General features: G+C 38.7%; 1 protein-coding gene across 1 annotated transcript in view; it reads right to left on the bottom strand.

Annotated features, from left to right (window-relative positions):
* LOC142144270 (transmembrane protease serine 11A-like) overlaps positions 1 to 27,122 on the bottom strand; it is a 33,980-nt gene extending 6,858 nt beyond the window's left edge. Inside the window, exons 1-7 of the mRNA XM_075202909.1 lie at positions 26,893 to 27,122; positions 16,849 to 16,970; positions 12,147 to 12,286; positions 11,806 to 11,873; positions 5,302 to 5,462; positions 2,258 to 2,296; positions 75 to 243 (exon numbers count right to left, since the gene is read on the bottom strand). Coding sequence (XP_075059010.1) covers positions 75 to 243; positions 2,258 to 2,296; positions 5,302 to 5,462; positions 11,806 to 11,873; positions 12,147 to 12,286; positions 16,849 to 16,969 — 698 coding nt within the window. The 5' untranslated portion in view covers position 16,970; positions 26,893 to 27,122. The remainder of the gene's footprint in view (positions 1 to 74; positions 244 to 2,257; positions 2,297 to 5,301; positions 5,463 to 11,805; positions 11,874 to 12,146; positions 12,287 to 16,848; positions 16,971 to 26,892) is intronic.
* Between the last annotated feature and the right edge of the window lie 760 nt (positions 27,123 to 27,882).

The following is a 27,882-nucleotide window of genomic DNA, read 5'->3' as shown; positions in this document are numbered from 1 at the left end:
TACAAATACATGTTTTGATTTCACTTTTAATTAATGCATTATGATCATGTAGTATAATATAGATAACCACTTACAACGTAATACAGTGAGCGGCAGTCAGAAGCCAGGTATTGCTGATCAGTGAGGCTCCACATACATGTACACCATTGAATCGCAGACTGGCCTGCCATGGCCATGCATTATTAGCTGCTGGTGTTCCTCCTACTATTCTACTTGTCACTGAAGGGCCTCCAACACCACAATCTGTTCAAATGGCATAAGATATACATCACAATTCTACCATTTTAAAATATGACTTACTGCTTATGTTGTGTTATGATGTTTAGTTTTGCTTACAGTCAATCAGAATAAAATATATAAATATTCACTTTAATTGTAGTTATATTTGTGTTTTATTATACATGTGGAAACAAATGTCTGGTTAGGTTTGGGACGGGGCTTGATGCAACATCCATGAGAGTGGGGGGATGATAGTGGCGAGGATTATTGCTTTTAGTACTCCAGAGGTGGAGGGGTGGGGGAGAGAGTAATAGTAAACTTTTCATTGATTACTTGATTAATTGTAATTCATTAAATTGCCTCTTTTTGCATTCATGTACAATTGTATGCAAACGTTTGGGCATCCCTGAACAAGTGTTTTATTAAAGCGCATACACATAAACACCTGACATATTTCTGTACATTTAATGGACTATTAATATTTAATTAGTCAATATTTACTTACTAACGCAGGCAATGTCTCAAAGTGGTGTTTTGGAGGACAAACGTTGCATATGCTACAATTGATTTACAAAAATGATTTAACCTTCACCTAAACGTAAGTGTACCCCTTCTTCTCTATGATTGCTTTCAGGTACTCAGTGTTCTATTGTGTTTCTATCCATTTGTAAAATAAAGGACTTTTATCTATATTAACAATCCACTATCTAAATTATTAGAAAAGCCTGGAACAATATTCTTTATAGGTAAGTGTAATGTACACTTCACTGACTCAATAAATTGCCTTTGCACTACACAATATATTTTTTTAAAATTTTCGAGCACTTTACGTGAATGGAAAGGAAGCAGTGGCAGATCCATGGGGGTGGGGTCATCAGGGCAATAGCCCCCCCTCCCCCCCCTGTAGGTCTGTGTCGACATACAGAGAATCCTGCCCCACCGCTCTGATTGTGTTTTAAACACAATCACAGCAGCCAGCTGTAGTAAAAGGATTAGATAGACAATGCCCCCTTTACGAAACATATCAGAAAGAAGATGCACGAGAAAAGTAAGCGATAAGAGAAAGAGTATAGAAGAGACCTGAAAATGCAACAGAAAGAGATATTATGGGCATCAAGGAACAGAATTGCTAAAGAAGGGAAGCACTGGGAGAATGTTATTCCCATATGGCGGGGGGAAGGGGGAGGAAGAATAGAGGTAAATACTAAAGAAAATGACAAATAGGGGAGCAAGTAGAAGGGAACAGAGACTTTAAAAATTAGCAAAATTAAGGTGCCATTCTATAACTTAAGGGAGGAAGAGGGTAATAATTAAAAGAGGTAAAAGAGACAGGGATTTGCATGTAGAAGATAAGAATATAATGAGCATAGGTGAGTCAGGTGGATTCTGCGGCAGTCCTTTGATTTGAGGTTCACACTGTATCCATCAAGCCAGGGTGGTGTCTGGTCCTCTCCCCGGTGCAGTAGAAGAGTGTTGTTTTCACATTAAAGAGTTAAGTATGGGAAGGTATCCCAATTGCAGGTACTATCTAAGCACTGTCTCCTGTTTACCAGGAATTTACTTTAGTGATCTATGACAGACTTGCTGAAAGACTGAGGATTTAGAATAAACATTGAATTGACTTTAGTTATTAGCACACCTGAACTGGGTGACGTCTGCTTTACACCATTGCCTCATCTGAACTCAGTATGGTTAGTATGATTTAAAATAATTAAATTTAGTTTGGTGGAAATATTTATTTTAGATAAATTAGCAAAATATTGTGTTTTAAATTAGACATCTGCCTAGGTGTGAATTTCTACCTAGGAAACTCTTAGTACACTCTCTTACACATGGTAAGTTGGCTGCAATGTATATGCACTTCTTTATTGTGATCATTCATCTCTCTATGAACATCTATGTCCCCTCTGTTCATAAATCAGAAGAGATGAGAAAACAGTACCTGGCTAAATCTATACTATGAAATGTAGGTGATCATTTATTCTACATTCAATTAAGGATTAATAATCATAGAGTAATATAAGTTCCCTGATCTTACCACGATAAAGGAGATCTTCTGCTGTAGCGACTGTGATTTCTAAGGGAAAACATCAATATTTTATTATTAATAATAATAATAATAATAATAATAACAATACTACTACTAAAAATAATAAATTAACAATAACTCCGATACTGTTACTCAAATAAATTAAATGGAGGATATATTTAAATGAGCTTCAAAGAATGAAGACTGTCCATTTAGGGGGTAGTCCCAGTTTAATAGATGTCTTTCCTCCTGCAAAACTACATGAAGTAATCTCTAGAGAGGCATTGTCCTATGCTTTTCCTGAGAAGCCTCAGTGTACTTTATACAGCAAAGCCTACTTATAGGCACAATTCTACCAACGAAATAAAAATGGAGAAAAATATAAAAGTGGAACAAGAATTGAAGATGTGCTGTCCACAAGCAAAGAGCAATATTTTAGAAGAAAGAGAAAATCATTATAATTGAAAAGAATATTGTGATTTTTTTTTTACTTTTTAGTAAACAGATGCAATTGCTTGCTATAAACGTCTGGATTACTGTAAACTGAATGAATCAAGAGGCCAATTAGTCACTTAGCCAATCACAAACGTTTCGCCATGCTGGCCACTTGTGTTTGGCTAGTGGCTAAGGAAAGTCCCGGTCAATTCAGGTCACAGTCATTCAGAGGGTGTTCATGAAGTGTAGTTGCATTTTTTGGAGTGGAATGTTTTCTGTAAATAAACTTTATATTAAAATATCTTTTTTTTTTTTTCACTGGTCTGTTATAGGGGACAGGGGCCTTATACTGGGTTTAATAAGTTGTTAAAGTTGCTAATCCAAGATCTCAATATTTTTTTACTCTGGCCCGTGCAGCCAGTCCAGGAATAGCTGAGGCAGAGAGCATGCTGTTTTTTGCCTCGCTCCAACCATAAAGGCCTACACTGACCAGACTGGTTCTGGTTCCCGCTGTGACAAGGAGACTCAACGCTGTGTGTTTCACTGTTATTTTGAAACTGGTCCAGCTTGCCCTAGCAGAACAGAAGCATGAACGAGCGCTACTGAGAGTGAAAGGGAAGGGGCCGGTCACCCCAGCAGCCATCCTCGTTTCTCCTACTCGCTTATCCTCCAGTGCCCGCCCAAGGATAACTCATTGTCTTCAGCTTTTACCATGGTAATACGTTAAGATTAATATCTTGCTACATTTTTCTTTCATGTTTTCTTTTTACTTTGGAGATCAACTATTCAGTTATAATTTCAAATTAATTTCAGTTCATATCTCTCTCTGTCACAGTTTTGCACTCCTAAAAATGTTGTGCCACCACCCCAAAAGCCATACAAGTGACATGTGTGTTCATGATGCCTAACATATTTCTGTGCATGTATTTCTTTATTAATATGTCTGACAGGTGCGATTCTGGCTACTAGCACAGGATTTTGATAGCCATACCTCACAATTTCTCAAACAAAAACTCTCCTCTTTATTTATACATATAATCCATATTACATTGCATTGTTTAATCAACAAGAAAAGATATGTATTATTTTAAAAATAAATAATTTCTATTATTGTCAGCCTAGTTAGCTATATTAAATGTCATTTTGTGAAGTGTCTGGTTACTTTCTTTATTTTTCACACGTTATTTGGATTTGAATACCCAATATACAAGATTTACCAGTGTCTTTTAGTAGGACCATTGTTCTATTAGCCATCTTCTGAACACTGTGGTTTGTACATTAGGCATTCCATGGGCAATACTATATGTATTAAATGATGATTTACATATTATATATGGTATTATTTGTTTTAAAAATGCAAACTAAAACTCCATTTCGACCCCATCAAAATCATATTGGTGCAATGCACTTGACAAAGGATTATACTAGACACAATGGTGCTATTTGCATAAGCTGTCAGCTGACTCACTTAGATTAAATAAACTATGAAGAAATCCATTGTTCATTTTCCCAAGGTTTCACCATAACTGCTATATTTCCTCCTACACCCGTATATTCAATTTGCGTAACACAAAGCATGTACCGTACCCTAAAGAGGCATGTATCGTCATAGATATACAAATGTATATTTACCAAACATTTAAGTAAGAAGCGTAACCTTTAGAGACGTTCTTTGCTCATATGCCAAGTGAGGTCCTTCCATCCCCAATGTATCTATTACTGGCTGCCGTTCACCACTTTCCTCATATATTGGGATCGCAGGAGGATAGGCACAGTAACAAACAGATCAGTCTCTTCTATGTCACTGTGCACAGTCACATGCAGTCACTATGTCAGGAAAGGTGTGATTAAAGGGCTATAAGAGAGATACTGCTGAGTGAGAGGAATTATGCTTGTATTTGCTGCCCCAGAATGAAGATATCTGAGATGAGATCCTTAGCTTGCCTTGCGGCTGAATGCTGAAAAACGGTGGTAGTCAGCTTAACGATACTGACTACCCCGACAGTGAGTAGAACGACGTATGAAATCCGAACACTGATACCCCGACCTGAAAGAAAATGACGTCACTTCAAAACTTCGACTCCTCTTAAAGCGGCGATGCACGGACTTGGTTGACACACATCTCATGTAAGTATTATACTAGGGTTAGGGTTAACCCCTAACCCTAGCATAATACTTACATGAGATGAATGTCAGCCGGGTCCGTGCATCGCCGCTTTAAGAGGAGTCGCGCTTTGAAGTGATGTCATTTTCAACAGTCGCCAACACATTGGGTCGTTAAATGACACCATCTGGGTAATGGTAAGTCGATCTTTCTTTTAGGTCGGGGTATCAGTGGTCGGATTTCATATGTCGTTCTAATCACTATCGGGGTAGTCAGTATTGTTAAGCTGACTACCACCGTTTTTGGCATCTGGGTAATGGTAAGTCGATATTTCTTTCAGGTCGGGTATCAGTGTTTGGATTTTATACGCCGTTCTAATCACTGTCGGGGTTGTCAATATCATTATATCCTACTACACTGCTGAAAAATGCCACATACATTGTCTATTCATCTTTCAAGAATTTATTCATAGAGATCATAGATTTTTATATTAAGCAGTACATTGCCTACTTGCCTGACAGCTGAAGTGAGTTTTCATCGATGTCAAAACCTGGCTTAGAACTATTTTTTAAATTGTTTGAGAATATTTCCTGGATGGAGACAGATGAAAAAGTTTCGCTTGCACCATTTGGAAAATTAAATTGCATCACAAAATCTGTTTCAACACTTCCAGACCTGTAAAGCATCAAATTCATTTTGTTAACAAAACCAGCTTTCAAAATTTGTACATTCTTAATATTGACCTCAAGAAAGAGATGCAGATAATGAACTGGACTGAATTGTAAATATGGGCAACAAAGGCAAATCCTGCCCTTTGGCATAAACAAGGAGCAAAGTGACATGATACCAACAGTGGTATCGCTAAAGGCCTCTAGACCACAAGTGCTGAACATACCGATACAGACGTGGTCATTCAGTATCGTAGTTTTCAAGTAAATTGTTGAAAAGTTGCTATTTGTAATTTTGTATTGTCTCATTGCACGTTACTGCAGTCAGACAATAAGTGCACTCATGCTCAGACCTCTGTTACTATTCGGTGGTACTCATTATTCTGACGAGCCTATTAACGACACAGAGTATATAGACAAAAAAAGTCCGATAACTATAACAGAGACATGGATTAAATGCAGACTAACAATAAAACAGACAGAGAACATTTCCAACGACACTGCCATCCAGACTGATAGAAATTGTGAGCATAGTGCATGCCGGCACTTCACTTTTACATCACAAAACAGAGCCACATTGAGATTTCTGAATTTAAAGCAGCAATGGCAGGACCTGGTAACTGGACAATTTAATCTAAGGGTTAGGGTTAGGCGCCGACTCCTGCCATTGCCGCTTTAAATACAGAAATCTCAATGTCGCCCTATTATGTGACGAGTGCTGGCATTCACTCTGTTCACAATTTCTAGCAGTCTAGATGCCAGTGTCATCTGAAATGTCCTCTGTCTGTTTTAATGTAAGTCAACATTTAATTCATGTTACTGTTATAGTTATTGGAAATTTTTTGTCTGTATACTCGGTGTTGGTAACAGACTAGTCGGAAAAATGTACCCAACCCTTGCTATTCACCTGCATTTGCCACCAGGACCAGAAAATAATTAATATAAACAATTACAAGAAAAGCAAAGCAATGCAGTTAGTTAAGTTATTAAATCCAAATGGCCTAAATGACTGTTGGAGTTACAGCATGTATGGAAATGCACCTCATGTTAGCCAAATTATTATTACTTATGTGAACAACATACAGTAACAGAAGACAAAGACACTGTAAACATGAAGTAGTCAGGAAATGCCCTACACAAATACTATAATATTATATATTTTATATATATACATATATATATATATATATATATATATATATATATATATATATATATATATGATTTACACATATATATAATAAAATAGGAGACAGTTGCAGAAGCTTCACAAATTTCATTTGAATGGTTATTTTTATTGTCAACTAATGCTACAGAGTTATATTTTTATAATGTCCTGTCCTATTGATTTAAATTAGTCTGATTTTAATAACTATATATATCTGACAGTACCTGCCTACTGACTGCAAGCAAGGGCAGGTCATTCTACTTTGCTTATTGTGTGTTCATTTCTTGCTAAGGCATGGATTCATTAGAATGTTCAGAACAGAAAGACAGATCTGTGTCAGTCTGAAAATTGTTGAACAACAGGATTCCTTCCTCCTTTCCTCCAGGGAAACAAATGTCATTGTAAATGCACTTCTCAGCCTCAGGCAAACCTTAAAATGTCTTACAGAGGAACACTAAACATAATGAGGCAATCCACACATGACCTCTACCAGATTATATTGCAATGGAATGACAATTAAGAAAAAAAAAAGAAAAAAGCATTCAATCCATGTAAAGGGCAAGTGTAAAATATTAGAACCACCCAGTAAATAACAATTTCCGAAAGGCTTATACTAAGTATTTTCATTATTTCTTCATAGCCTACAGTACAATAAGCATAGCTGAAACCTTTCTTGTGCCACGTACACATTACTGACATAGGGGAATATTTATCAAGCCCTAAACCATGTTGAAATGGCTTTTACCCCATGATTTAAGCATTTTTAAGTGTAGTCACAATTTAACAAAAGCCTAACACAGGAAATTTCAGTGGGGAACGTGAAGGGAGAGGGAGGAAGGAGGAGAGAGGAGTTGAGATTGGGACAGTTGTGAGGGTGCATTAGTGTGAATAATGTTATTGGGGATGAAGTAAGCTCCCCAAAAAGAGATGGGTTTTCAGAGAGTATCTAAAGATTTAAAGGCTGTAGGAAAGCCTGATCGGGCATGGCAGGTGGCAGGGAACTCCATAAGTGGGGAGCAGCATGGGAGAAGTCTTCTTGGTGGGAGTGAGAGGTGGTTACCAGAGACAAGACAAGGTGTAGGTCAAAGGTAGATCTAAGATTTGAGATGTAATTTGAATTAGATACTTAGAGGACACAGAGGGCCTGAGTCATTTAGGAGAGCAAGGCAAAAAAAAGGAGTAAATTTGATCCTAGACAAACCATGTTACAATAAAAGGGGTGTAAATTAGTTTATTATTTTGCATATAGGTTAAATACTGGCTGCTTTTTCATGTAGCACACAAATACTTGATAGCTTTATTTTTACACTGAAATATCAAATTGATCTAGGGCATGCCCTACCCCAACTATAAATTTACTTCCCCCTCCAATGCAACATGGTTTTGCCAAGGTGCAAAGTTACTCCTTTTTTATGCTTTGCTCTCCTTTATGACTCAGGCCCAGGGGATCAATGTATGGCTTTGCAAAGTAGTGCAACAGAGTGGAGGGGTGAGAGAGGAAGATCAGTCTTGAAGCAGCATGTAGGATGGATTGAAGTGGGGATATATGGGTGTTGGGAATGCCAGATAGCAGGAGGTTGCAGTAGTCAAGACGAGAGATGATAAGAGAATCAATATAAGAGTTTTGGTAGCATGTTGGGTAAGAAAAGGGAGTTTTCTGGCAATGTTTTTAAGGTGGAGTCGACAGGACTGGGAGAGAGTCTGAATGTGAGGAATAAAGCAGATTGCGGAGTCAAGTGTGACTCTAAGGCAGTGAGCTTGGGAGACTGAGGAAACTGTGGTCTTATTGACAGGTAGGGAGATTTGAGAGGATGTGATGACTCTGGCAGGAGGAAAAATTAAAAGTTCTGTTTTGGATATGTTGAGCTTTAGGTAGAGCTGGGACATCCATGTAGAGATAGCAGAAAAACATTTTTTTTTTTACACAAGCTAGTACAGAAGGGGGACCCACTCCAATCTGGTTTTTACCCCCTCAACTAAAGCGAAACTGCCCTCACTAAGGTCACTAATGACCTTTTCTACACTAAATCTAAAGGACACTTCTCCCTTCTTATCTTTCTCAATCTCTCTGCTGCCTTTGATATCGTTGACCACTCCCTCCTTTTGCAAACTCTCAAATCTATAGGCCTCTGTTGTCCTCTCCTGGTTTGCCTCTTACCTCACCAACCACTCTTTTTTATTATCTACACATAACTCCACATCCCCCTCTTCCCTTACCTGTCGGAGTTGCCCAAGGTTCTGTTATTGGCCCCCTGCTCTTCTCCCTCTACACCTCCTCCCTTGGTGTCCTCATCCACTCCTTTGGTCTCCAGTACCACCTCTATGCTGATGATAACCAAATCTATCTTTCATCCCCTGAACTCTCCTATTCCCTTCGTGTCTACTGCTGTCTCTCAGCCATTTCATCATGAATGCCCGAGCGCTTTGCTAAACTCTCTTAAACTAAAATATTTGCAGGACTGAACTAATTGTCTTCCCCCCTTCCAGGGCTCTCCTTCCTCCCCCCTGGGCTCTCCCCCCTCCCTCTCTCTTTCTCTGTTGTTGTTAATAATACTACTCTCCTTTCTGTCCCTCAAGTCCGATGCCTTGGGGTCATTCTGGACATCTCCCTCCTCTTCAAACCTCACATTCTGTCCCTCTCAATATCCTGCTACTTTCTACCTCCAGAATATATTCAAGATATGGCCCTTTGCCACCACAGATGCCACCAAAACTCTTATTCATTCTCTTATAATCTCTAGTCTTGACTACTGTAACCTCCTTCTAATTCTTAATATCCTACTGAATAGTTTGATTGACATGGAAAAAGTGGGTTTTGTCCACATGAGGCAAGCTTTGGAAAACACTAGGAGAACTATAAACCTTATTCACCACATCAACAATTTGAAGCTTTCCTCTATCATTTTGGAGTTAGGTGCAAAGAAAGGTTGTATATCTTGACCATTTGTGTTTTGCCCCTGAAAGAAAAGGTTTTTTTAAATGGCATCCTTACAACCTATTCAGGCACTGTATATCAATTCCTCCACCACGGTCATGACAAACAATCGTGCGCTCCATCACCCCCAACAAGTACAAAATGGTTTAGAGATAAACTTTAAATTTGTATGGTGACCCCAGAAATACAGACCCAGAGGTGAGGAGAGCCTGTCAATACCAGGTCACCTCACTCAAAAGAGCAGAGTGGAGGTCTCTTCCTAACATGATTGGGTATGGCACAAGCACAGTGAAGCCCCAGTCAGGGGCGGATCTAGAAAAGTATCATACCCGGGGCGATTTAGGGGGGACGATTTAGGCCCCACCCCCTTTTTGACTTCAAGGCTGCCGGCGGCTGCACAATATGTGCAGGTCCACTCGGCAGTGACAATGTGCTGCCCGGCTGCTCTGATTGTGTTTTAAACAAGCCCCTGCTAGGGGGGGGGCGATCGCCCCGATCACCCCCCCCCTTGGATCCGCCACTGGCCCCAGTCCTTAGCCATACCAATAACTATTCCCAATTTTATCACACATATTACACTCCTTTACTAAATTCTATTAATGAAGACTTGACTAAATGGGTCTCTTTTTATATTTCTTTGTTTGAAAGAATCAAAACAATTAAAAATACCCTTTTGCCTATATTGTTATATTGTGCAGAGCATATTCCCAACACAGCATTAGCATTTTTACAAATACGCTGTAACAAATTTACTTGGGAGGGGTGGGGGAAAGGAATCAGAAGAGCAAAATTAGTGAAACCAAATAAATAAAAGGGGCTTAGGGCTTCCTATATTTCATGATTATTATTGAGCTATATAATTGAGTCATGTTACATCCTTGCATTTTAAATGTAAAAAAATGGATGGATATCAAAGACCCCATTCTACAAGACAATAGTTTGAGCTCTCTCCTATGGCTAACAAGGTTTCACAGGCCAGCCTCAGCTTAAGTGGTGACCACCATTCAATTTACACTTTTGATCTGAGATAGAGTTAATATTAATTTGAAGCGTTCAGATTAGCAATCCCCCTTTTACCGATTTGGAGACATTTGTTATTTCCATCAGGTTAAACTACTAAATTTGCTCATTTGAACCAGTAAGTTTCTTTTGCCTAGTTTGGGGAATTTGCTGTGCTTTCTTTTGCAGCAATGCACAAACAACTCTTGATACCGCACTCCTAGCATTTTCATTATTTGCAAATTCTAAGTTTTTTTACAACCGCAATCAGTAGCCTTTGTCATTTAACAATATTTTAGTGCTTATGAATCTATTCCATCAGTAGGAATGATAAAATCTCTGTCCTATATCATACAGTATTAGTCGTAGATTTTCATTTTCTTAAACCATACGTGTAGGTATGGCAGAGGGATCTGGGGGTATCCTTGGACAGTGAGGAATGGTTGATTATCGAACAGAGAACAGCAAAGGTATCCATTAATATAACCATTTGGGAGAATTAATACAAGATATACTTGAAGTGGTATCTTGTTCCTGCCAAAATCCTTAATGTTTTCCCCAACTCTTCAAATTTGTGCTAAAAAAATTGTGGAAATGTGGGACCTTTTCTTCACATTTGAACCAATACTTAAAACCCGTTTGACAAAATTACTGATGCTCAAATCCCACATGATCCCTTAGTGATTTTACTGAATAGACCTTTGAAACCTTTTGGAGAGGCTCTTAATGCAGATATATAATGCAGCTAAATATCAGATTACTAAGAACTGGAAGAAGACTTTCCTTGCAGTCAGTCAGTAACATGAAATTACTCCCAGCCTATCACAAACCTTTTCTGGTTTGGTCTAATCTATGTCTAATAATGTCATCTGCATCCTATCAGATCACCCCATCCTTGTGCACCTATCATAGCACCCCCTTTATCTCCCCTCCCCTCCATTTCCCTATATTTTACCCTTCTGCTCACAAAAGTCAAAAACAAAACCTAGCAGTATCTTTGACTTGAAAACTTATTTTCCTATTTTTCTTATTGTATAGATGTAAATATTTTTTTATATTACTATATATTTATATTATTACAGTGGCTGTAACTTTGTCATTTATTTTTGTTTATGTATATTTTTTACACTGATATAATAAAGATAATTAGAAAAAATATATATATAAAATTGACCAACTCCAACGTATGATGTGTTTAAGCTTTAGTTTATGTTTAACAGTTTGGAAATGTGGTGTAATATGGCTTACCTAAAGCTGATCACTTTGGACATATCGTATTGGCTCTTGAAAATTGAGTTTTCAAATGATGCTTTAAGCTACGACAGTACAAGGTAGAACAAATTAGTACATTTTAAACATAACCAAAACATATGACAATCAAATAACAAACCATAGTGTAACTCATTACCCATGTTGCCCTGCTTAGCTTTGTACATCACTAATAATTGAGCACTGTTAGAGAGATGTGGTTCAGCCTGGCATTTGCCAGCAGAATGATACTACTTGATCAACTGTGTCCATACCCGCAATTGAAGAAGTGAACACTTTCATACAAATCAATAGATAATTATAAATTAATTTATACTTACAATTCTTTCAATTTGATCTGATAGTGTTATATATTCAACACTACTGCTTCTTCTGTAATTGTCATTGTAGATTAAGTTAGTTATTCTGAATGATCCTTTAAAGTAATGAGGAGTAGACGTGGGCGCTGAACCATTTTTTCCTGCAAACAGGGAAAAAGTAATAATAACAATAAACGAAATTAATTGTAAACACGTAAGATAAATGTAAATATCTATGTAACACAACAATGTTCATTAAATGACTTTAATTAGGATGGGGCAATCCTGTGAATTCTTGGCAGTACCTTGTGATTAGAAGCAGTAAGAAAACATATTCAAATATGTTATAGAGCAAACTGAGGTTTGCGAAACAAACACAGCAATATTGGTCCTTAGTATGAGGCTCTCATTGTAATGGTACTAGCTTTAAGTTCTTGATGTACCAAAAATGTAGCCAGATGTCTATAGGGTCCGTTGAGCAATTAAAGTTAGTACTGTGAGTGCTGACATTAAGATTCAGGTGAACGCAGTATAGAAAAGCACCGTAGTCTGCTCTATAACCGCTTATAAATACATACTATAAATAAAACAACATTTACTGTTGTTTGGTTTGCACCTTACAGCTTTCCAGCCTGGGGCTGGTGTTGGCTTAGATACATTTAAGTAAATAAGCAGCATGATGGTCATGTGATGTGTTTGATACATTCTAGAGCTATGCATAGAAAGGATGCAGACTGGAGGCAGAGTGTGTATTAAAGGAATAAAAGTAAAACTAAAACTTTAAACTTTTTTTAAGATCTTGCTTTGAATATTAAAGGGTCCATTTTTCAAACAGAATCACAAAAAAATGAATATAGCTAACTTTTCATGGTGATAGCATTAAATGTAAAACATAGTAGCTTATCCACTTGATAGCACTGTTACCCCAAAGTGCTTAGATTAAATAGTTGAGATCATCACACTGAGAAAAAAGCTGGTTATTTCCCCCCCCCCCCAGCATCTGGATAGAATATACGCAGCAGGGACACCTTGGCCAAAGAGGCCGTCTCTGAATGTGTGTTAGTTTCATGAATCATTTTCTGGGTCATATCCAATCACATAACACCCAATTGGACCAGAAGACTCTGCTGTTTTAAATGTCTGAAGTTGCCGTTAATCAGAGCACTGGAAAGCACAGCAAACTGCTATTTTTCTATGATGGGTCCATCTTCTTTACTAATTTAAAATATTTAAAGAATACGTTACAGCCATATTTTTTCTGAATATACTAAATATATTCAGAATAAATTGAAAATAAGCTTGTTTATAAACAAGCAATACATTTTATTCTAGTGATCCTAATGGCAAGAAAAACATAGATATATACATATTAGGTAAATCATCTGCGGGGGCATCTATGAGCAAATTTCTTATCTAGATATATTTTAATTGGGCTTAGGATCATCATTATTTACTTCATTATTGTACATTCCTTATTTCTTATTTGCAGATTTTGTGACCCATTGAAGATGGACTAGACTACGAGGAACAGTGGATTCTAAATATTACAATGGGTTATTTAGATATAATTTGGACTCAATGAGATCATCATCATCATCATCATCATCATCGATGGTGGCAGCACAGTGGCTTAGTGGTTAGCACTTCTGCCTTACAGCACTGGGGTCATGAGTTCAATTCCCGACCATACCCTTATCTGTGTGGAGTTTTTATGTTCTCCCCGTGTTTGTGAAAGTTTTCTCTGGGTGCTGCGGTTTCCACCCACACTCCAAAAACATACTGATAAGTTAATTGGCTGCTAACAAATTGACCCTAGTCTATGTGTGTGTGTTAGGGAATTTAGACTGTAAGCCCCAATGGGGCAGGGACTGATGTGAGTTCTCTGTACAGCGCTGCGGAATTAGTGGCGCTATATAAATAAATAATGATGATGATGATCATCATCATAATGAGATGAACTTTTGATTACATCCAATTCATTTTATATATTCTGTAGATTTATGCCTGTGTTTTCATATCACATGGTTGCGCACTTGGAGCATGGCTGTGATTGACAGTCTGAGATTGCAGAAAGATGGGCAAAAACTGTCATCAATAGTTCATGACTGCACAATCGCAGCTGCAGAGTGTTCAACACAATGCAGTGGAGTACATACAGGATGCGGTACTTCTACATCCAGTAACTCATAGTCAGGCCCGGCCATAGCCGGATTAAGGGGGGGGGGCACAGGGGGCATGTGCCCCAGGACCCCTCTCTCCGAGGGCCCCCGCCGCCTGCATTAACTCGCCAGCTGTCACAGCAACTGACAGCATCCGCTCCGGGCCCCCCTTACTCCGCGGACCCCCCCGTCGCCCGTATGATCTAATCTTTCTGCTGCTGTATGACAGCACTGCCCGTGATTTTTATTTTTTATTTTTTTGCGGCGGGAAGGGGGGGGGGGTTGCGGGCGGTGTCGGGGCTGCTCCTCTTCGTTGGTGGGGGGAGCAGGGTAGCAAAAAAAAAGAAAATGGAGAATAACTCACCTATTCGCGGCGCCGGCGTCATTTCTCTCTGCTCTGTTAACATTGAATGACAGGCGTGACGTCATCAAGTCACGCCTGTCATTCAGTGAAGAGCAACGCAGAGAGGAAGCAAGAAGACAGAAGAGAAGAAAAGAAAGAAACTAATAAAAAGGTAAGTAAAAAAAGGGAATAAAGCAGAAAGGCACACTATGACGAAAAAGGAAAGAAGAAAGGCACAGTAAGGAAAATGGGAAGGAAAGAGGCACAGTAAGGAAAATGGGAAGGAGAGAGGCACAGTAAGGAAAATGGGAAGGAGAGAGGCACAGTAAGAAAAATGGGAAGGAGAGAGGCACAGTAAGGAAAATGGGAAGGAGAGAGGCACAGTAAGGAAAATGGGAAGGAGAGAGGCACAGTAAGGGCAAAGGGGAGGAGAGAGGCACAGTAAGGGAAAAGGGGAGGAGAGAGGCACAGTAAGGGAAAAGGGGGGAGAGAGGCACAGTAAGGGAAAAGGGGGGAGAGGCACAGTAAGGAAAATGGGAAGTAGAGAGGCACAGTAAGGGAAAAGGGGGGGAGAGATGCACAGTATGAGAAAAAAGGGTGAGAGGCACAGCATGAGAAAAAAGGGGGGAGAGAGGCACAGATTGAGGAAAAAGGGGGGAGAGAGGCACAGATTGAGGAAAAAGGGGGGAGAGAGGCACAGATTGAGGAAAAAGGGGGGAGAGAGGCACAGATTGAGGAAAAAGGGTGGAGAGAGGCACAGATTGAGGAAAAAGGGGGGAGAGAGGCACAGTATGAAGGAAAAAGGGGGGGAGAGAGCCACAGTATGAAGGAAAAAGGGGGGGAGAAAGGCACAGTATCAGGAAAAAGGGAGGGAGAGAGGCACAATAGTGGGGACTATTAATTTAAGATGGGGTGGTTTGGGCGCTACTGAATGTGGGGGTGAGTTTGGGGAGAATGAGGTCTCTTTATTAAATGTGCCTATGCATTATTTAATGGCAGTGACGGGTTCAGGAAATAGGTATATTTCTGAAATGTAAATACTATTAATTTATTGCTGGGGCTGTTTGTAGGGAGGGAAATAGGTTTATTTATTAAATGTGAATACTATTATTTTAATGTTGGGGTTGGAGGAAGGCCTAATTATTAATCGTGGGTAGTAATGATTTAACGCCGGGGCTGGCTGTAATTTTCTAAATGTACCCATATTTTTTTCCAAATAGGGCCCCCAACATTCCAGGTTCCAGACAAGTCGCAACTAAAGAAACCTGCAGCACAGGTGGTGAAAGTGAGAAGAACAGGTAGGAGAGAGCAGCAGAGTCTGTGAAATGTTGTGATTCTAGTGGGACAATCCTAATTTTTGGTGACCGTTCAATGGTGTACACAACAGTGCAGGTTTGTTTTGTCTGTATGCATAGCCACACCCCCAAATGCATCAACACACTTATTAGCAATTTTGAATAAAAATGTAATAAAATTGTAGTACATATATATATATATATATATATATATATATATATATATAGTCAAAATTGGCGTTATGTTATCAATGTCTATTTTTTATGTTAGTTTTAATGTGCGGTATCATTGCTAGTTTTAATGTGCATTATCAATGGTATTTTTAATGTGCGGTATCATTGCTAGTTTTAGAGCGCGGTATCATTGCTAGTTTTAGCGTGCGGTTTCATTGTTAGTTTTAGTGTACGTTATCAATGGTATTTTTAATGTGCGATATCAATGATAGTTTTAAGGTGTGGTATCATTGCTAGTTTTAATGTGTGGTGTGATTTTGACAGTGCGCCTAGGGCGCCAAGGACCCTAGCACCGGCCCTGCTCATAGTGATCATGTGAACACCGGTCCTTCCTTCAGAACTGAAAGCTGCTAGGTCTTAAGGTTTTAGCTGTAAATGGAGAAGTTATTTCAGCACCTGTTTTAACAAACAGGTGGTATAAAATAATAAAATATATTTCTAGCACTCCCCAAAGTCTATTCAGACCTCCTGTCTGTCATGAGAATAAACACAATTATATAACACTCTCTTTGATATCCTAGTAAATAAAATAAAAAAGTTATTCTAGTTTAACCAGCACTTAGCAATGTCAAAACCATCTGGTCATGAAGCTTGAAAGTACCCCATGTCATTAACAGGTTCACTGTATGTAGATACCAATATGTATAATATATAATAACCAGAATCACTGGTTTTGTTATACACAATCTTACCAAGTACAATCGCAATAACAATGGAGGAAATAATAGCTGCCAGAATAATTAAGATGGTCACACTGATGACAGCTATTGTGATCGGTCTGTAAGATTTCATTGGCGCCTCTGATTCAGACATCCTAAATAAAATAAAATAAGATCATGATTGTGAATATAGTTATACACACACATATAGCACACAATATATACAGAATGCATATATTTACATGTAATAATATAATGATATTATTTAATTAATTAGTTACTATAATACATATGTTTTGACAGTAACTAACAATGTAATTAAATAATGAAATGAAGGAGACACTTTCAAATATATATGAAATATTTCAAACGATCACTTTTTACAACATGTTGCAAGATGTAGATCTTAATAGGGTAAAGCGAATCCAAAATTAGGGGAGTCTTACAAACAAAAATGCGTCTGCAAATATAAGGTAATTAGCATTATAGCAATGTCCATCCAACATACAGAGCAAGAAATAGTAACATGGTGATCTGTATAACCGTTTGTCTTACTAGAACAGTGACTGGCCCACCAAGCCTTCACCTAAGGCCTCCAGCTCCTTCCTGCTTTAATGTCAGATTTGTTTGTTATAGCGTGTAACACTTGTTTAAATGTCTGCTGACATTTTAATACAGATTGGTGTCTCTTTCTTTGATTAAAAATATTGTTTTAGTTTATTTCTGAAATTAAGGGTAATGTGTGGCCCTTTTAAAGATTAGAGGGCCGCAACATGCGCTCCTGAAGTGTATCGGCCCATCACTGTACAAGAAGGTAATCTAGTAAGAAAGTGGCACTATGGATAGCATACCATCATGTATATTAGATGTAACGTGACTGCCATCTACTGTCTTTAGTCAGTATCTTACTGTATATTAATATACAACATAATATAATATAAATGATGCATGCCTCAAATTAATAATATATGAGTGCCATGATATATACATATATATATATATATATATATATATATATATATATATATATATATGTTTGTATGTATATACACAGGTACTCCTCACTTACTGACCTAGTTCTGTTCCTACGACCAGGTCATTAAGCGAATTGGTCACTTAGTGAGTACAGCACTGTAATATGCACCTACTTGTATTGCAATCATTTAAATTGATTCTGAATAAAGAATTGGACTAAAGAAAACTGTATTTTGATAAGTTTGCTTTACTTTGCATAACTCTGCATAACAGAAAATGAACATGTGTACAGTAAAGCTGTACAAACAGCAACAATTATAACAAAGAGGGCCCAGGGAGATCACAACAAGGATATCTAAGGACCTGTAGGTGTATGAGTAGAGGTCCTAGGTGTAGGTTTCGGGAAGTATTCTGTTAGTGTGGTTTGATTCCTGCACTACGCAGGTAGTAAGGGTGTGGCTACACCCCATCGCAAGGGCAGAGGTCATTAGCGCACTAATTTCCCCTGTTGATGAGTGGCAGGGTGCCGGTCGTAAAACCTGGTCGTAAATCTGAGTGGTCGATAAATGGGTAGGTCGTTAAGTGAGGAGTACCTGTATATATATATATATATATATATATATTGCAGATTGTACACATCACTCTGTAATCTAAAATTATTGCAATATTTTCTCTTTATATGAACTATACCTGGATACTTGCAAGAGGTTCTATCACCAGTGGTTCCCAAACTTTCTCAGTTCGAGGCACCCTTAGGGTCACCATAATTTTTCCAAGGCACCCCTAAGCCACCCCTAAGCACCCCTAAGCCAAAATAAATACCTGGTAGTCCCGTTTTTTAAGTAGTTGGGTCAAAATAACGTAAGATGTATTTAGGCCCCTTCACCATCACATTGTGCCCCTTCATCATACCACTATGCCCCTTTACCATATCACTCTGTGTCCCCTTCACCATATCACTCTGTGTCCCCTTCATCAAATCACTATGTATCCCCTTCATCAAATCACTCTGTGTCCCCCTTCACCATCTCACATTCTGTGTCCCCCTTCACCATCTCAGACTCTGTGTCCCCCTTCATCATCTCACTCTGTGTCCCCCTTCATCATCTCACTCTGTGTCCCCATTAAGCATCTCACTCTGTTTCCCCCTTGAGCATCTCACTCTGTGTCCCCATTGAGTATCTCACTCTGTGTCCCCCTTGAGCATCTCACACTCTGTCCCCCTTGAGCATCTTACACTCTGTCCCCCTTGAGCATCTCACACTCTGTCCGCCTTGAGCATCTCATACTCTGTCCCCCTTCAACATCTCACACTCTGTTCCCCTTGAGCATCTCACACTCTGTCCCCCTTCAACATCTCACACTCTGTCCACCCTTGAACATCTCACACTCTGTTCCCCTTGAGCATCTCACACTCTGTTCCCCTTGAACATCTCACACTCTGTCCCCCTTGAGCATCTCACACTCTGTCCCCCTTGAAAATCTCACACTCTGTCCCCCTTGAAAATCTCACACTCTGTCCCCCTTGAACATCTCACACTCTGTCCCCCTTGAACATCTCACACTCTGTCCCCCTTGAGCATCTCACACTCTGTCCCCTTGAGCATCTCACACTCTGTCCCCCTTGAGCATCTCACACTCTGTCCCCTTGAACATCTCACACTCTGTCCCCCTTGAGCATCTCACACTCTGTCCCCTTGAGTATCTCACACTCTATCCAAGGTGGCAATGTGCGAGGACCGGTGGCTCTATAATGATTTTTACGAATGGTTGAACATTAAACAGCCGCCTGGTCCTCGCATCACTTCTACATGTATATGCCATTAGTGCTTCCACAAAGGCATATTTATATCTATAATTTGGCAGTGTGCATTCAACCTGCATTTCTCCATAGAGATTAATTATCTCTATGTGAAAATCTGCTACTCCTCTATTAACCCCTTAATGATTATTGACATTTTGTACCTCAATGATCACATATGTGTGATGCATTGGGTTTACTGGGAATAACGTCTTGTTTTTCCACTTTTACTTTTGCCAAAAACAGTAAATAAAATAAATTTTTGGGAGATTCAACCATAAGTTGCTTTCATGCAAATATTAAATATAAATTCAAACAAAGAAGTTCCTACAGCACTCCACTATCAACTGCAGCCTAAATCTTAAATAAACCATACACCAGTTTAACACATATAACAATAATAAAGTAAGAGAGATTTTTTTGAAAGCCTTACTGGCTTTTAACAACACCTAAGATTGGAAGAACCTTCCAGTGTATTTATTACCCCAGGGCAAACTAAGAAAGATCTGCGATACACTATGCTTGTTAACTCATCTTTTCCGGTAGGTGTACCTGCTCATATAAATTTTATGTTTTTCGCTTAAAAAAATGTGAGTGTATTTATTGCATTAGTAAAAAAAACTTTTGAAGATATCTAATAACTATACTACGCCAGATGCTTCTTATTTTGTTTTACATTATACAGTTTATGATTGCTGCATTATGAGGGACTAAGGGGGACCTCACCCCTAAGGGAGGAGTCCACTAAAAAAACTACAATGGATAAAAAGTATTACACAGAAGTAACAGTAAAAGAAAACTGCTAGTAAGTTTTATAACACTAGGGGGCAGCACATTTGGAAACTAGTTTCACAAACATCAATAAAATGATCTTAAAAGCAAAATTTAAAGAAGACGCCTAGTAAGTTTTCCAACTCTAGGGGGATTATCACATTTGGAAAGTTTGGTCCTGACTGAGCACCTTTCAAGAGAGAAAGTTACATTATTAAAGATTTTGGACACTATTTGTACAAAAGTGGTGCACTATTATTGTGTTTTTTCTGTTTCTTTATATCACACTTGAGAAACTTGTTGGAGAAACAGAAATGCATTTTTTAATGTTTTATATGGATCTAATAAATGATATATACAGCGCTTAATTTTTTTTGTTTTTTTATTATTATTATTAAATATAAATATAATTGCTATTAAAGCCAGTTTGCCCGTTAGAGCAAGCTAGCAAGGCTGATTAAGCTATCCTTTGCTTTCCCTAAGTCTTCCTGCCTAGTGATGTCACAATGCAGTAGTAACAAGGTTTGATCAATCAAATGACAGAACTGAGGATAGTTGGTTTACAAAGATGTGGGTCTACATGTTGCAGTATCTCAAATTGTAATAGGTTATGGATGCTTTTTAAGTCATATTACATCAAATTAAAACATTTAGGGTCTGATTCATTAAGGAAAGTAAAGCAATGTAACTTTTCCTTGTTTTTTTTCTTCAGTCTGTCATTAATGGTTTATAATTCTGCACAGTTTCCAAAGTGCCATGTGACTACCATTGCAACCACGGCCACAAGGCACATGATGTAGTGACCAGCTGAGTCTATGTGTGCGATTGACAGCCATAATTGTTTGCCCTCCAGAAATAATTAGAGATGCTCAAGCACGGTTCCCCAAGAACCGAACACACCTGAACTTAGCAGATCCGAGTACCGAACCGAGCCGGCTCAGTACTTTCGCGTGTCCTTGGAATTGAAAACGAGGCAAAACGTCATTGTTACACCGTCGGATCTCGGGAGTTTGGGATTGTATAAGTACCGCTCTCCATGGCGATCCAGCGTCATTTCACAGAGGGACACAGAAGGGGTAGCACAGTTCTTGGCAGTCTCTAGTACAGTTGGGCAGCGTCATAGGTAGAGAAGAAAGAAGAGGGGTAACAATGTTCTTCAAAGTCTCCAGTGACATTCAGGAGAGCTCCATTGCCCCATTGATAATTGTCATTGCTGAAATAGAAATAATAGGTCTGGCAGGCTTGGTCTTCTAAATCTGCAGTCACATTGTACTGTGCTTTATTGTCAACACACAAAGAGGAGAGGTTCATTGCTCCATTGCTAACTGTTATTGCTGAAATATAAATAATAGGGGTGGCAGTGTTGTTCTTAATCTGCAGTCACATTGTACTGTGTTATCAAAATGGATTCACAGCAGTTCACAGAAGACCAGGAGCACCAAGTAGCTGCTGGCACCAGTCATGATGATAGTAATACCTCTACGTCATCTGCTAAAGCCTATGTTAAAGTGCACAGTGCTTTTAAGTCAGGGAAACAAAAATGTAAAAAAAAAAAACTTTTACCTTGGTCAAGACAAAAAGACCTGTAGTCAAAGTTATCAGCAGAAAAAAATAAAATTGCCAACATGCCATTCTACATATGTAGTGGCAAGGAAAGAATCAGGCATTCCCCTTTCTCTATGAGTGCTAGTTCTGCAACTGTCACTGAGGCATCTTCTTGTAAGGTCAGTCATGACAAAGCAAGACCTTGTCATTCGGACTCCAAAAGTGGTGTCCAAATACTTTTATGTGTAAAAGCCGAGCTAGAAGAAAACAGTAAGGCATTAGAGGAAAATGTATGCTCAGATTCAGAAATGACAAAAATCTCTGTGGAGAGTCTATCCACAAGTGCTATGTGTAAATCTGACCTTTCTGGTAGTGTACCCATAAAGATGGACCCTTTCAGCATTTCTGCAGATGTGTGCATAAACAGCCCAAGTGTAGCCGGTGATACACAAATTGAGGATGCCACTTTGGAATTGCAACAGGATGAAGGGGATATTTGTGTAGCTGATGAGGGCGCTAATGAGGATGTTGATGAGGATGATGTTGTTTGTGTAAGTCCTGCACCAGTGGAAGCACTTCTTGCACGTGATAAGAGATGAGCTTGGTCCCTTCTCTCAGCTAGATCCTGACACCTGCAATCTACCCCCACAACACCGTCTTCATCAATATTCTCAGCGATCGGAGTTAGTCCTGCACCCATTTGCTAAGGCTAGATGACTCCTCCACTATCCTGGATTCCTCAGAAGAATTGTTGAGCGTTAATCCCACTGCTGTTGCTGCTGCTGCTGCTGGGGGTGAATATTCATCCCAGAAGCAGACCAAGAAGAAGAATACTAGTAGTTTACAACAATTGACTCTTAAACAATCCTTTGCAAGAGGAAGCAAGTATGAAAGCTGTCAGCCAGTCGCAAAGCGGATCACTGACGCCATGGTGCCAATGCTAGTATTAGATCTGCGTCCAAGATCCACTATTAATGCAGCTGGTTTTAGACAATTACTTGAGGTCTTGTGTCCCCGTTACCAAATTCCATCACAACACCATTTTACTAGAAAGGCTATTTCTTACCTCTACCAGAGTGCCATTCTACCCAATGTACACTTAACCACAGATATGTAGACAAGTGGAACTGGGCAAACTAAAGATTATATGACTGTGACAGCCCAGTGGGTTGGTGATTCGCCTTCACCAGCAGGAACAGTAGCACTATGTACCCAAGTATGTCACATTTCTCAGAGGCAGGCTACTCTGTGTATAACTGGCTTCACTAAGAGGCATACTGCTGACAATCTGTTACAAAAACGAAGGGGTGTCATTGCAACATGGCTTATTGGAATCTCCTCAGGATATGTAATTTCTGATAACGCCGCTAATATTGTGAGAGCATTACAGCTATGTGAATTATATCAAATTCCCTGTTTTGCTCAAAGAATAAAGTTGGTGGTGCAGTCCAGAGCTTTTTAAAAAGACAGGGACGTGCAAGAGATACTGTCTGTGGCCCGTAAAATATCTGGACATTTCCAGCATTCGGCAACAGCATGTAGGAGATTGCAGCAGCTACAAGTGCCATTTAATTTGCCCTGCCAGCAACTGAAACATGAGGTGGTGACAAGGTTGAATTCCACCATATACTGTATATGCTTCTGCGGATGGAGGAACAGCGAAAAGCCATTCACGCTTACTCTACAAGCCATGACATTGCGAAAGAAGGGGGGATGTATTGTATTCAAGCGCAGTGGAGAATAGTTTCTGTGTTGTGCAAGGTGCTGAAACCATTCGAAGTAGTCACCTCTCAAGTGAGTTCAGACACTGCTAGCTTGAGTCAAGGGATTCCCTTAATTAGACTTTTGGAAAAGCAGCTTGAGAAACTGAAGGAGGAGATTAAACAAAGCAATTACGCTAAGTATGTCGGACTTGTAGTTCTAGTACTTTATTTGCTTCGCCAGGATCCAAGACTTATCAAAATCTTGAATTCGGATCAGTACATTTTGGAGACTGTGCTTGATCCTAGGTTTAAGAGCTGTGTCTTCTCTTTGTTTCCAACTGACCCAGATCTGAAGAGATGCAAGGAGCAAGATGACAGCTCAAGTGTTACGTGACAGGATTGTGTCTCCTCCTTCAGCTTCTCAGTCAACTGCTGCTAAGAAAAAACTTAGCTGTCCCAAGAGACCCAAGGATGATGCATATGACTCAGCACAACATTTTGACATCTGGTCTGGTCTAAAAGAATTGACCAAAAAATGTGACACCTCTGCAGTAACTCCACCTGACCCTACTATCAACATACAAAGGATGGTGGAGGATTATTTTAACGTCACCTTAGAAATAGACACACCAGACAGTCCCTTTACATACTGGGAGGAAAAAAAGGGAATTTTGAGAACCATGTAGCAACTCGCTTTGCACTGCCTAAGCTGCCCACCCTCCAGTGTGTACTCGGAAAGCATTTTCAGCACAGGGATCCTTGCCAGAGATCGGTGTAGGAGGCTATTTCCTCAAAATGTTGAAAAGTTGATGTTCATAAAAATGAACTTCAATTTCCACGAGGGAGGCCTTTCATCAAAATACTGAGACTTCTGTAATGGTGGATTCCAGCGGTGATGAATTAATAATGTGTGAGGATGATGTACAAACTGGTGAGGATGAGGCTGAGGATGATGACAACAACATCTTGCCACAGTAAAGTCCATTAATAGCACTGTTATCTTAGGTGGCTTTAGCCCTTTGTTACCTTATTTTGTGGGCCCAAACAAACCAAGGACATCAGCCTCAAAAGAGGCACTCTTTGTCGCTGTAGTGCTTAGTTTGTAAAAGTGTGCATGTCCTTTCTAAGATCCAACATAAGGGTGGGTAGAAGGGCCCAAAGGAAATTCCATCTTGCACCACTTTTCCTACCTCTGTGTTCCAAAGTTACATACATGTGCTATTTACTGTTATGTGCTTTGCAAAAATCTTAGACACCCATTGATGATGCAGATGACTCAGCACAGAATTTTGACATCTGTTCTTGTCTACTGTATAAGAATTGACCAGAATTAGTGACACCTCTGCTGTAACTCCTTCTGATCCTACTGTCAACTATTAACATCCAAAGAATGCTGGAGGATTATGTTTAATTTTTTTGAACGGTATAAAGACAACAGTTTTATTAACAAAGAACAATGTTGCTTGCAGAAGGAATGTAAGCATGGATGTCTAAATAGACTTGTATATGTGTTACCTTCCACTTTGCTGCTGTTTCATCAGTATTAAACAAGTGGACAACTATATTATATTTTTTGTGAATTGAGGCTGATTCGAAGCTCAGTGATAAACTTGCTTTTTGCTGGGAATTACAATGGCTCTTTTTAGTGCATTGTCTGGCACCCTGGATTGTTCTGGGTCTGATAAAAGCACGCATCCCAGCGGGAAGTCAATGCTCGTCGCCATGTATTAGCTGTAGAATTGCCACAGTTATCCAAGGAATGGGTGGAGCGATCAAATGAACCATAACTGATTTCATGATCCAAGGATACTTCCATCTTCTTTTCTGCCACTGCTGTGTGTGTGGCAATGTTTCCTAGATGTGCTATGAACTGCCGTGTGTTTGTGTCATTGCTCTGTCGCTTAGTATCCAGCCAGATCGCTGCAGTCTTTGTTTGAAAGTGAAATGAAAAATTTTATTGTGACCTGTTATGTGGTCAAAATTGACTGCAAATGACCTGAAATTAGTGTTATTGAGGTTAATAATAATGTAGGGGAAATGAAAAGCAAAAATATGTGATTTTAGAAAAAAAATATGGATTTTAGAAAAAAACAATCGGGATCCAAAACCAAAACATAAAGTTAATCCAGATCCAAAACCAACACCACAACCAGAACACTGGGGTCAGTAAACATCTCTAGAAATAATGGTTTGTAGGAGGACAGATAAGACAAATCAGATGTATGCTTAAACGTACTTTACTTGTTATTTAAGAAAAAAACTTTGTGGGATTGCTGATTTAACATTTGTATATAGTGCCAGCTTACCATGAAGTGTTTTACAATTAGTGTTTTACAAAATATGTTTGATAGCTTACAATCTACATAGTCTCATTAGAAATTGCTTCATCATGACTAATTATTAAACACAAAACTAGAAGGACAAGTATTGTAAGCCAATGAGCTTGCATAAATTACAAGTAATTTCAACTTACAATTTAATTTCTAAAAATAAATTTTAGAAATAGGTGTAACCTGATTTATTTACATATAATGTTTTAAAATACCGAACCACTAAAGACTTTGTGGTTTAGTTGTAAAATATTAACAATTTAAAGGCCATTGTATGTAACCACTCAAGTCACAAAAATATAAAAAAGCATAATTGTCCTATGTCTCTAAAATCCAGGGACAAATATTTAAAACTTGGGAACGGGGCCCATCAACCTTGACCATTCACACAATACAAATCATCATATTTTATGATATCATATACACTCTATACCTCCTCCTTTGTTCCTATTCTCTGAGACCAATATTTATTGCAGAGGAACATCTAAAATACAAACAAATTCTAAACTAAGTTCAATAAATATATCAGGCTTGACTATGTAGTGCAATTATTATAAACTGCTGCACATGATGTTCTTAGATGCAATGGCTCAGAGGCAAATTGTCCCTTTAAATTATTTTGAAATGTTGGCAAATATATAGTAGCCAAATATATACTTAGGAACCAAATAAATATTTTGTATCAAAACACTTATCAATGAATATATACCACATCACACAGAATAATATAGAACAAAAGCAATTAACATGATCCAGTAACTTTTTAATCAGTTACAACCAAATCCTGCTTCAATAAATTAATTCTGCTAATGTAAAAATTCCCATACTGCAAAATTAAACATTTACTGAAAGATCTTTCCTAGTCAAAACTTCAATGTTATTTTTTAATGATCTGATCTCTTCAACCTGTCATAATTCTACCCTGAGCAATGAAAGAGTAATATAAGCATACCTGGGAGAATGATTTGGCTGTATGTTCCTTCGTTGCAATCACCTTTGATTTTGATGTAGTGAATACTTGATTATTACACGAACGCTCTTCAACAATTTTGATCCCAAGGCTTGGACAATCCTTAAATAACAAAGAAGAAAAAGTGACTTCCTTAAAACTTGTCTGACAGGTCCTGAACGGCAGGTGACTGTGCCAACATAAGGTAGTGTGTAAATGAGAAGGTTCAGTTGTTTAAATAGGTATCTCACAGCTCTTGCTCAATAAAATTGATTTAAACAGAAACCATTTACCAGGGTGTATTAGAACACAAAATAATGAGATACGTATATCCAATAAACTGGCATATTATTCAAATTTGATGAATCGTAGTATGAACAAACCAGAAGTCAGCATCTCCCTGGGTCTTTAGCCTTGATATGAGACACAATACACAAATCCCAAAGGGTATTGTCAGGTGGACCATAGAGCGCCTATGACTTAGTTACCCAATTGCGCACCCTTGGCGTTCTGATAGCTAAGAGTTAACACTTCCCATTCCGGTATTTAAAGGATTCACACAGCCAAGCAATCAACCTCTTTTAAATAGGCAGTGAATTTGTTTAGATCAATAAGGACAGCACTTACTAAATTTAATATACAAAAAAAAGTACAATGCTTACAGATTATAAAAACAAATAATAAAAGATGACAAAGGACACAGCAAAACAGATTAAAAATAAAAAGACAAAGTTTCAGAGTATAAACTTAAATACAAGTTGTATAATCTGCGCCAGGGGAAATTGACTTGGAAAACGGACAGCTTATCAATGTTGATTGATTTCCCAAAAGTCTGACAATCTCTTGTTAGTGGTCTCATCGTTTAAAGACATTTTGTCACCTTTCCTCTCCTACAGTGGTTGGTCTCCAGAGGAGGCCTGTGACACAATTTTGCAACCACAATTTACATCTTCCCTGTCTAATAACCAATGCTAAAATGTAACATATCTTTCC

The sequence above is a fragment of the Mixophyes fleayi genome, chromosome 1 (assembly GCF_038048845.1).
Source record: "Mixophyes fleayi isolate aMixFle1 chromosome 1, aMixFle1.hap1, whole genome shotgun sequence".
NCBI classification, from domain to species: Eukaryota; Metazoa; Chordata; class Amphibia; order Anura; family Limnodynastidae; genus Mixophyes; species Mixophyes fleayi.
Note: the sequence above shows the minus strand (reverse complement) of the source record. Positions and strands in the feature narration are given on the sequence as shown.